Here is a 12,942-nt window from a genome sequence, read left to right on the forward strand (position 1 = left end):
TAAATATAATATTTATTGAAGAGTTCAAATTGAATGTATTCATGTTATTTTATTTTTTTTCGTTCATAGGAATAAAAATTATATTGTAGACACAAGGATGAATATATATATATATATATATTTTTAATAATTTAAAGTTATTTTTTTCTATATGAACATGTATAGAAAGAATGTTTTTTAAAAAGTCGCAATTATTTTTTTTAGTATTGTTATATCATTTTATAAAATTAACATTATATAAAAGAGAAAAAAGAAGGTATATATATATATACATATATATATATATATATAATATTTTATTTGAAATTATAATTTTATGGTGTCATAAACCATATGAAGATATGTTTGAAAAATAAAATATTTTGTCGTCTACATAATATATTACATATTATTATTATTGTATATATTATATAAGGAAAAGAAAAAATATCGAACCTCATGTAATATATATATATAAAGTATTATTAATAATCTGTAGCTTTCCTTTCCTTTCTTTTCATTATCTTTTTTTTTTTTTTTTTAAAACAAACGATACATTTAAAATAATTTATATTTTATATTAATTGTAATAATATAAAGAAAATATAATTTTATATATATATATATATATATATATATATGCACATATAATATAATAATATTTATGTGGGTAAATAAAAGGAAGAAAAAAAAAAAAAAATACGTACATAATTTTATTAAAATATGTACATATTTTATACTCATACATATTTTTATTTATATTCCTCAATAATAATAAATATAATTAAAAAATGAAAGAAAAAAAAAAAAAAAAAAAAAAAACAACATCAAAATTAATATTATTATTTAAACATATATATGTAAATATTTTAACTTTTTTTATTTTTCCTTTTTCAATATATAAAAGTTCAAATATTTAGGGTTTACATAAATGATTATATATATATATATATATATATATATATATATATACATATACATATATATATATATATATATGATAAAAACTGAAATTTTTTTTTTTTTTTAAATGTGTCCTCATTATAATATATGTTATATGTATTCACATATATAAAAATATTTATAAGGCTTATTATATTAATCTTTGACTATATACAAATTGATATATATATATATATATAAATAAATTATTATATATATATTAATAATATATGTTATATTATTATATTTAAAAAATAAATTATAAAGAAGGGGAAAAAAAAAAAAATACACACACACAAACTTTATATGATTAATTTGAAAGAAAAGAAATACCACATAAAAAATAATAATAATGATAAATGTTAATAAATATAATAATGGTATGAAATGATAATGTAACAATATATATTTAGTTTTGCATATATCGCTTTAATTATCTGTATATTATATATATATATATATATATATATATATTCTTATAATATATATTTGTTACATAAACAACATAAATAAAGTCCAAAGGTATATGTCTAATTTTTATTATTTAATTATTTAGCAGCAAATAGCCTTATCACATTCAATATATATATATATATATATATATATATTTATTTATTTATTTATTTATTTTTATAATTTTTATTTTTTTTCTTGAGTTAATATGGTTGAGAGCGGATGTAGCTTACTAATTCGTAATTTAAATTACGATACTAGTCCAGATAAAGTAAGAAAAATATTTGAAAATGTTGGAAGAGTTAAAGACGTCTATTTACCTTTAGATCACTACACAAGGAAGCCACGTGGTTTTGGATTTGTAGAATATTTTGAATCTAAATATGCAAGAGAAGCTATAAATATTTTAAATCACTCAAGAATTGATGGTAATGAAATTAGAATAATTATTGCTCAGAATAGAAGGAAATCACCTGATACTATGAAGTTTTATCATAATGAATATCTTTATAATTATAGACATAAAGATAATAGGAAATATAATAATAATAGAAACTACAAAAGGAAATACAATAAATATTATAGAACCCATGAAAGAGATAGAAGTAGATATAAAAGAAGAAGTACCAGTTCATCTTTAGAGAAATATAAAAAAAGAAAAAAAAATTATACTAAATATTCAACAAGTACAGATAGCCATAGTCTCACACCTTTGTCTTCTTATTCTTCTACTACATCATCTATATATAAAGGAAGTGATGATAATGAATATTATAATACAAGAAGAAAAAGAAGAAGAAGAAGAAGAAAAACACCAAAAAAAGAAGAAAAAACAACAAAAAAAGAAAAAAGACAAAATAAAGAAAGAAGACTAAACAGAGAAAGGTCTATTAGTGATACTAGCAGTTATAGTAGTCTTAGAGAAGAAAAAAAAGAAGAAGATGAAAATAAACAACTGGATTATAATAAACATAAAGATCAGAATAATGAAAAAGATGATATTATTCATACAGAGAATATTTCCAACAAAGATGTGAAAAATAAAAAAGATGATGATCATAAAAAAAAAAGACAAAAAAGTTATAATTCTTCTGATATTCATTCAGATAGTAGCAGTTCACAGATAGGTTCTAAAAAATATATTGATAGTAAATTAGATAGCACAGAAAATAAAACTAAAAGAAACAAAATTTATAAAAAAGAAAAAAATAAAAATAAAAATAACACTAGTAGTAATAATAATAGTAATAGTAACAATAGTAATAGTAATAATAGTAGTTATAATAATTACAATGAATACACAAATGAATCAAACAGAAAATCATTAAGTCATGAAACGGGTTCAATAGAAAATGAATCTATTTGTGAAAAAGAAAAAAAAAAAAAATATATCCACTCACATGTTATCACAACAAAGGAATCACAAAGTATAGATAATCAAAAAGAAGACGTAGAAAAAAAATATACAGATATATATAAAGATTTAGAAAATACAAATGAATACAATATTAATTCAAACATGTCTAATAATTTAAAAAAAAATATATATAACAAGAACAATTTTGAAGATCAATCATGTAAGGTAAATTATGATGATATATCAGATGAAAAAGATAAAACAATTGAAAATAATAATAAACATAATATAAATTATAATAATAAATTAAAAGAAGATAAAGATATAAAGGAAAACAAAAATGCATATATTGAAAATTCTGTTCATTTGTATGATAAGGATGAATTATCTAATCAGTCTCAAGAAAATGAAGAAAATGTTTTTTTTGTAAAAACACAATGTATAAAAAATAAGAAAACGAATTGTGATAAAAAAAATGATTATATTGATAATGTTATTGTCGAAAAAAATAGTAAAAAAGAAAATTATAATTCTCCTTCTGTCGCATCTTCATACACTTCAAAATCTATATCATTATCCAAGTCATCATCTGATTCAATTTGTAATCATAATAATCAGAAAAAAAAAAATCATAGAGATATACCTTCTTATCATATGAAAAAACCAAAAAAGAGGATCAATGAAAATTCAACAAGAAGTAAATCACACTCTGCAAATACATATAGCAGTGATGATACTCAAAGGAGGAAAAAAAATATAAGTGTTGACAGTTCTAGAAGTAATTCCAAGGAAAATAAAGAAAAGAACAAAAAATTTAAAAATAAATATAAAAATAAAGATAAAAATAAAAAAAATATTATTTCTTCTTCTTATAGAAGAAGTATAAGTAGTAATATGAAAGACTCGAAATCATTTAAAAGCTACATACATGATATAAATGATGATGAAGATTATAGAGAATTTAAAAAGAAATCAGATAGAGACAAAACAAAAGAAAAAGATATAAAAGATAAAAGAGATGACAAAGAAAAAAATCGTTCCTATGATAATCCAAATGGTAGTCCTTATTATAGTCCTAGAGATATGTTATCACATAATTCTTTTGATAAAAAAAAAAATGAAGATAATATATCACAAGGAAAAAGTCCATATCAAGGTTCAAAGGAAAGTTATTATAATAAAAATAAAGAAAGAATCTTATATAAACATACAAATGATAAATATTCAAAAAGACAAAAAAATAAAAGCAGAAGGACGTCGTCAAAATATTCTAACATATCTTTTTCTTATGATAATAAAAAAATAAACAAACGAAATAATTACAATACGAGGAAAAAAAAGAATTATAATTCTAGGAATAGCAAACTATCAAGAAATTCTTATATAAGTTCTCCATCTAGCAAAAAAAGAACAGTATCGATAGATACATCAACTAATAGTAACGATAGTTATTATAGTTCATCATATAGAAATAAAAAAAAATATAAAAATAAATATTATAATGAACATAAATATAAAGGATATAGAAAAGAAGAGAAACATTCAAATTTTAGGTATCAATAGTTAATACACATAGGAGGATACAGGTGAGTAATTTTAAAAGGTTAAGGTTTCATGTGTTTAAAAGGGTGATATAAGATAAAAATATATACAAATGAAAAAAAATATATATATATATATATATATATGTATATATTATTTATATATTCATTTTGATATGGTAAAAATATTTAAATATATATATATATATATATATATATAGTAAAATAAAAATATACTTATAAGTAATATATAATTGGACCATTACATATTTATACATTTATCTCTTTTTTTTTTTTTATTTTCTTTATAATAAATATTATTTATATATGTTCATGTTTTCATTTCTCTTATTATTTTTATATCCTAAAGATGTACACTTATTTTATAATTTTGCATATTAATAAAATAATGCTTTTATTATATAACCTGTATTTATCATAAAAATAATTTACTATAATTAATTTACTTCTGTTTTTTTTTTTTTTAAAAGTCTAAAGTTTAAATAAAAAATGTTATAACGTTTAAAAATAAATAATATACATATATTAATATATATATGAGATAAAAAAAATAAAACAAATTATAATATTATATAATTAACAATTAATTTATATATTCATTTGAAACATATTAAAAAATTAACAAAAAAAAAAATATATATATATACATATATATATATATATATATATATATATATATATTATCATATCCATGCTGACATTATTCAAAATTTTTTATAGACACTTTTTATTTTGAGATTATTTTTCAGAGGTCCATTTTCGTTTTTTCATTATCTTCCCTTATATATAAGATATTATTACATCTACAAAAAAAAAAAAAAAAAAAAAAATACACATACATATGCAATATTAAGAAGATATATGTAGCTATATATTTTTTTTTATATATATTAAAAAATATAAGTTTACCTTAAAAATATTTCTCCAAGTGTTCCTTTGAATTCTCCATGTATCCATTCTTCTGCATTTGTTAGTCTTATATTCATATATCCATCAAAGGATTTTAATATACCTAAAAAAAAAAAAAAAAAAAAAAAAAAATACATACATATATATAAATATATATATATATATATATATATATATATCACAACTAATCATTTATGATTATATATATATATATATTACAATGTTTCATATTCTTATATCTAATATTTATAACCTTTATATTCCATTCCCCATTTTAATTTTATAATTACTCGATTACCAGCCAAACTATTTAAAAATGGCTTAGGGTTAAGAGGCGCAATACCCTAAAAAGAAATTATAGAATGAATAAATAAAAATAAGAATAAATGAATAAATATATATAAAAAATAAATATAGGATTGTTTTATAATATATATTTCAAAATATCAAATACATATATCAATATTGTGTGACAAATAAATGTTTCATTTTTTTTTTTTATGTATACTATAACTAGGTTCTTAATTTTATTTTTCTACTTACCACGGACATTTTTGATGTAACAAGTTTTTAAATAAAATATAATAAGAAAAGGGTTAAAAAAAAAAAAAAAAAAAAAAAACAATTATATAGTAAATAAAATGATATTTTATAAAAGAGTTGTTACTTTTATTTTTATTCTTTATTTTTTTTTTTTTTTTCTCTTTCTTATTAAATTAAAAAAATTTTTATATTAACAAATATGAAATAATGTAAGAAATATTATATTCTCTTAATATCTTATTTTATTATTAATAATATTAAAAAAAAAAAAAAAAAAAAAAAAAAAAAGATATAAGAATTTATATATTATATTATTATTATTTAATAATATTATATATATATAACTACTATTAATATTAGGTATATAGGTATAATATATATATAATAAACATGATGTATTTTATATATTTATATATTATGCATAAAATATTAGTATACTATAATATATATTACATATTTAATAAAATATATGTATGAGAAAATTAAGATTTATATTTTATCATCAAAATAAATAAAACACATAAAATAATTCATGTATATATTATATGTTTATAAATAAATATGTTAGTCTTATTTTAATTTTTAAGTTTAATTCATTTTTTTTTTTCCTTCTTAAAAGATTAAACAAAAAAAAAAAAAAAAAAATATATATATATAAATATAAAAATAAAAATAATGTTTGTGTGAACAATTTTTATAATAATAATTATTTATATTTTACGAAGAAATGTTCTCTTATATATATATATATATATATATTAAAGAATAAATATAATTTGGTCTCTTCAATTTTTTATTTTCCTTTTTAACTTGATACAGCGGTTATATTTTTATAAACATCAAAAGAGAATTAAATATATATATATATTTTATAAATGTTATAATATTTTATTTAAAAATATTTGTATCTTTCTTTGTTGAAAGTTTATAATATTAAAAGCTTGAACATTTTTCAAGAAAGTAAAAGAAAAAAAAAAAAAAAAAAAAAAAAAGAAAAAAGAAAAAATAGAAAAAAATAGAAAAAAAAGAAAAAAACAATAATTTATATAAAATAATGCAAAATTAAAAGAATAATAATAGTATAAATCACAATGTATCAAAATTAAAAATAAGATAATAATAAAAAAAAATATATATATATACACATATATTCCATATTAAAAATTAAAAAACTAATATTAGTAAATACGCATATATATATAGAAACATAAATAAATACAAATATAAATGTATATATATGTTTTGATAATATTTATATTTACAAATCAAATAAAGAAATAAGATATTAAAAAAATAAATAAGATATATATTTTTTTTAAAAATATATACATACATATATATATATATATATATATATATATATATATATATATGTATATATCTTTATATAAGTATTTATATAGACAAATCTGAATAACTCATAATATATTTGAAATATAAAAAGAAATTAAAAAGATATGTTTTATTTTATTTTATTTTGTTTTGTTTTGTTTTATTTTGTTTTTTGTTTTATTTCATTTTAATTATATTTTATAATTTTTTTTTTTTTTTTAATTTATAAAAAATTAAAACATTTAACATTAGGATTCTTCAATATTCTCTCTAAATATAAACATAACCATTTTTGCATGTTTAGATATTGTGGTTTTACTTTTCCAATTTCTTCATTTTCTTCAACTATAGTATTAAAATCTTTATTTTGTTCTATCATTTTATAAGCACTTACAAATTCACCAGTTCTGTCTCTTCCTCTTCTACAATGAATAAAAAATATGGTATTCTTCATGGTATTAAATTTTTTTTTTAAATCTTTAATTCGGTTTATTAAATTATCTGTGTTCCAGCTCATGCTGTTTAGTTTATCATTTAATTCCTAAAAAAAAAAAAAAAAATAAAAAAAATAAAATAAAATTATAAAATTATAAAATTATAAAATAATAAGAAAGGAATATAAGTTTATATATAATAAGACAGCTCAGGGTCATTTTTTTTTTATAATTTATTTTTTAATTTAAAACTTACAGCTTCATTTATATCATAAGGATTTTCTTTATGTCCTAATATAACATGATGGAAGATATTATTTTTCTTGTTATAGCAGTGTTCAGCAGTATAAGAACAACCCTCCTAAAAAAAAAAAAAAAAAAAAAAAATTTAAATATATATGTATGTAGATATAAATGTAAGTATAAATATAAATAAGTACACACACATATATATACATATATATATGTATATATTACCTTTAAGTCGTTTCTCAAGAATGATATTATGTGTAATGATAAATCATCACTGTAGGTTAAATTATTTTCTTCAAATAATTTTTTTATATAGCTTAATAATTTTTCTTCCGAATACATTCCTTAAAAAAAAAAAAAAAATAAAAAAATTAAATAAAATAATACATATACTAAATATAATATATATGTATGAAAATACATACTTTTCTTTTTTTTTCATATATTAAAAATTCTGTTTCCTTATTATTTTTCTTATTTCTATTCTTACCATTAAATAATGGAATGCTACTTCTTAATATATAATTATTATTTTCTGTATTCACATCGACAATATGCAATCTTTCAGCTATTAAAAAAAAAAATATATACATATATATAAATAAAAATATACATATTTATATATATATAGTTCTAATTATATATATTTTACATATATTCATTTTATCAAATAATTAAAAAAAAAAATAATAATAAATCACTTACGCTTAAAACTTGGGAATTTATAGTTTAGACATCTGTCATTTAAATCATTACAATTTAATGTAAAATCGCCATCTATAAAAATTAAAAATAAAGACATTACACATTATAAAGATTATATAAACAAGGTATATTTATATTTATATTTATCTTTATATTTATCGTTATATTTATATTTATCTTTATCTTTATATTTATATTTCATTTTTTCTTTTTTTTTTTTTTTTTTTTTTTTGACTTACTTTTATTAAAGAAGTATTCATAAAGGGCGTATATAATTAGCAAAGTTAATAAAAAGCCAATAAACAAATAAAAAAATAACTTATATTTTTTTAGACGTTGAAAAAATCCATTCCTTGACTCTATAAACAAGAATAAGTAATTTTAACATATTATAAATATTATACATATAATATATATATATTAAAATAGATATATAGATTTGTATACGTATTATTATTTATTTATATGCTATAATTATCCTCAAAAAAAAAAAAAAAAAAAAAAAAATTTCTCTTTATAAACACAAATACATTTAATATATATATGTATATATTTTAGGTGTCGTAATATTTTATTTTGTTTTGTTTTTTCAAGTTCATACCACCATTATAATCGTCTGTGTTTTCTCCATCATTTAATTGATTCCACATTTTTCTTTTTCTTTTTTTTTTAATAATATATAACAAATATTAAAACTAGAAAAAACCAAGTTTTTTTTTTTTTTTTTTTTTTTTTTTCTTTTTTTCAGAAAATATATATTTTATATAAAGATAAATGTATATATTTATGGATATTCAAAAAATATAAAAAAAATGTTACTAATATAAAATGTATATTATATATATATATATTGTACTATTATGAATATAACTATATATTTAGAACAAAAACCAAAAAAAAAAAAAAAAAAGAATTACTTTTTGGTTTCATTTATACATTATATATATATAATAAAAGTATTTTTAAATTTAATAGGTTTAATTATTAAATATAAAAAAAAAATATATATAAATATAAAAAAACAAAAAAATATAATTATAAAATATAAATATAAACAGATATTAATATATATTAAAATATAATTTTAAAATGTGATTAAATTTGTCAAGAGATCAAAACTTCAATAAATTATATACAAAAGCATTAATAATTAAAGGCTCCATAATAATATAAAAAAAAAAATATATTTCATAATTAATTCTTTTTAATACAATTATATATATAATAATAATAATAATAAAAGAAATAAAATAAAAATAGGTAGTTTTATATATAGAATTCGTAAAGATCTATCATTGCTTTATATAATATTATGAACAAACAAATTATTGTTATATAATTAAATATATTATTTATTATATTATATATATATAAAATAAATATATTTAATATATTATTAAATGATATATTGGTTTATAATTTTATTTTATATATGTAATATTTATTATATATAATATTACATATATATATATATATATATATATATATATATATAAGAACCCAATACTATGTTACGATATAATAATATATATATTTCTAAAAATAATTATAACAATATTTGATCCATTTATAATATATATAAACCATTTCCTTCTAAAATCTTTAAAAAAAAAAAAAACCCAATAAAAAAAAAAGAATAATATATATATATATATATATATATAAAGAAAAATAAAAAGGGATATTTTTACTTTTTAATTATGTAAATATTTAAAAAAAATTTTGAGTTTTCTCTAAATTTTTATGGAAAGAAAAATATTATTTTTCCCCTATTTTGAGTAATTCATTTCACTATTATATTATAAATATAGGAAGTAAAATCGAAAGAGATTTTTTTTTTTTTTTTTTTTTTTTTTAATAATAATAATATATATTTATAAAATAAAAAATAACAAATAAGTATATTTGTATAAAAAATAAGCACTTAATTTCTAATTTTAAAGGTACAAAATACAATTTAATGTTTTTATATTTGTTTTATATATCCTTCTATTTTTATTTTTTATATTATTTTATTGTTATGAAAAATAAGGGAAAACAACTAATAATGATTTATTCCTAATATTAAATAATAATATAATTTATTTGTGTTTTATAAGATTATGATATGATGATTTATTCATATATCAAATAAACAATTTTATGATTTTTCATATTTCAAAGATTTAAAGATAATTAATATTAATAATTTGTATACCTCTTAAAAGAACACATAAAAATATATATATATATATATATACATATTATTATAATTAATATTATATATATATATATTTTTTTTTTATTCATATATGTTTGTGTAGGTATTGTGTGTACTAAATGGTTGTTCTATTTTATTTCGAATTAAATATAATTCATTGATATGAATAAAACTGAATTGTTAAAATAGTGAAATTCTTTTCGCACATATATATATATATATATATATATATATATATATATTTATATATACATAATGTTTAAAATAAATGAATATATTTCTATATTCATAAATTTCTTAAAAGTTTTTAAGAGCTCGATAACATAATCAGAAAGTATCTTTTTTTTTTTTTTTTTTTTTTTTTTTTTTATGAACGGGTCATAATAAAGTAATATAATTTAGCTCAAAAAAAAAAAAAAAAAAAAAAAAAAAAGCTGTAAAAAAAAAATAAATAAATAAAATAAAATCCTTTAACCGTGTGAATTTTATAATATATATATATATATATATTTGTGTCTTATTATTATTATTTAGTTATATTCATAACAAAATTTTGGTTATGTATACATTTATCCTTTTTCCTTTTGTTCAATTTTTTTTTTTTTTTTTTTTTTTTTTTTTTTTTTTTTTCCTTTTATGTTCTATAAGTTTTTACTATATGTTGAGTTATTAAGCAAATAAATCATTACAAATATATAAAAATATATTTTATATAAATAAAAACATATACACATATATATATATATATATATATATATATATATATATATATGCATATAATATGCACAGCTAGCTTCTATATAAAAATAATGTTAATATTTATTATTGGATGTCGATCCAAAACCACCTTCTCCTCTGGAAGTTTCATCCAGTTCCTCAACTAATTCAAAAGAAAGTGGTTCCCCTGTAAAAGAGACCAATTGTACTAATTTATCATTTTTTTTAATGTGATATTCTTGGTCACTAGTATTATCCAGAGCAGCAATAATTTCTCCTCTATAACCTGCATCAATTAGTCCAATTGAATTAGCTAATCGCAGTGGTGTTTTGGATATACTGCTACGAGGAAATAATAAAAAGCTTGTATTTACAATATTGGATTGTTCATCATCTTTTTTTTTATTTTCAGTTTTTTCACATTTATAATAATAATTAGATTTATATTGTAATGCTATTGCCTTAATTCCAAGCTTAACAAAAGTAGTAGACTTTGGTTTTAGTACTTCATCTTTTACAATAAACAAATCTAATCCACTATCACCTTCATGATGTGTTTTATGATTCTTGTACATTTCCCTGACTTCATCACTCAGACACACAATTTTTAAATGCATTTTGAATTAGTTATTCTATTATATATATGTAATATATGTATATATATATATTGTGTATTATTTGATTTATTTTTTTTTTTTATATTTGCGTTTTTATAAAAAATTTTTAAGGTACTTAAGTATATAGTTAAAAATAATAATTATTATATAAAATTGATGTTTTAAAAATTGATAACTGAAGAAAAATAAAAATTATATACTTTTAGAAGTAATAAAAATTTATGATTTTATAAGTTTAAAATATTTGCACACATATAAATAAATATATTTATATATTTTTCATAAATTTATGATTTTATTTTAAGAAAAATACTATAACAGAAGATGTATAAAAGTAATATCTTAACATTATATTTAATGAGAAAATAATGGAATCTTTTATTATATATATATATATTTATTTATGAAGTATGAGAGTTTTATCTTTTAAATGTTTTTATAATGTTTTCTAAAGGAATTTATTAAAAAAATATAATAATTTTTGTATTATTTTAATTTTTTTTTTTTATAATTATTTATATATTATCTAGAAGCCTAACACATGACATGCTAGCACATTTATATGAATAATACACATTAATATATATTTATTATATATACATATATAATAAAAAATACACATAGAAGTGTATTAAGAAATTACTATTGTACATATGTGTATTATTTTTTCTAAGCTTTATAAAAAATACAAGCATTTACTAAATTTTTCTAAATGATTAGTTTATTCATTTAATTTAAAAGAAAGTGGCTATAACAAAAATGAAAAATATAAAGAGTACAATATAATTATTTATACATTAATTTAAAAGATATTATATATATATATATATATATATACATTATTTGATATAATTATTTTTATTAATATGTAACATAATTAAAAAAAAAAAAAATGTAACCTCAAAAAAAGGTGGAGAAAATTATATAAGTTTCTCATGCA

General features: G+C 16.3%; 4 protein-coding genes across 4 annotated transcripts; 1 reads left to right on the plus strand and 3 right to left on the minus strand.

Moving 5' to 3' along the window:
- Window positions 1-1,582: 1,582 nt before the first annotated feature.
- On the plus strand, window positions 1,583-4,294 carry PADL01_1125100 (RNA-binding protein, putative; the record flags this gene model as incomplete). The annotated part of the gene is made up of 1 exon (XM_028682719.1): window positions 1,583-4,294. One exon carries the CDS (start codon window positions 1,583-1,585, stop codon window positions 4,292-4,294), a length of 2,712 nt encoding a protein of 903 aa, XP_028538969.1.
- Window positions 4,295-5,038: 744 nt separating this feature from the next.
- On the minus strand, window positions 5,039-5,754 carry PADL01_1125200 (small nuclear ribonucleoprotein F, putative; the record flags this gene model as incomplete). Its single annotated transcript, XM_028682720.1, has 4 exons — window positions 5,039-5,096; window positions 5,203-5,305; window positions 5,456-5,546; window positions 5,746-5,754. 4 exons carry the CDS (start codon window positions 5,752-5,754, stop codon window positions 5,039-5,041), a joined length of 261 nt encoding a protein of 86 aa, XP_028538970.1.
- A 1,546-nt stretch (window positions 5,755-7,300) lies between these two features.
- Window positions 7,301-9,118, minus strand: PADL01_1125300 (protein phosphatase, putative; the record flags this gene model as incomplete). Its single annotated transcript, XM_028682721.1, has 7 exons — window positions 7,301-7,618; window positions 7,768-7,872; window positions 7,989-8,107; window positions 8,254-8,331; window positions 8,469-8,540; window positions 8,708-8,827; window positions 9,070-9,118. The coding sequence occupies 7 exons, from the start codon at window positions 9,116-9,118 to the stop codon at window positions 7,301-7,303; spliced, it is 861 nt and encodes a 286-aa protein (XP_028538971.1).
- A 2,362-nt stretch (window positions 9,119-11,480) lies between these two features.
- Window positions 11,481-12,002, minus strand: PADL01_1125400 (dUTP pyrophosphatase; the record flags this gene model as incomplete). The annotated part of the gene is made up of 1 exon (XM_028682722.1): window positions 11,481-12,002. One exon carries the CDS (start codon window positions 12,000-12,002, stop codon window positions 11,481-11,483), a length of 522 nt encoding a protein of 173 aa, XP_028538972.1.
- Between the last annotated feature and the right edge of the window lie 940 nt (window positions 12,003-12,942).

The sequence above is a fragment of the Plasmodium sp. gorilla clade G2 genome (assembly GCF_900097015.1).
Source record: "Plasmodium sp. gorilla clade G2 genome assembly, chromosome: 11".
In the NCBI taxonomy this organism is placed as follows: Eukaryota; Apicomplexa; class Aconoidasida; order Haemosporida; family Plasmodiidae; genus Plasmodium; species Plasmodium adleri (nom. inval.).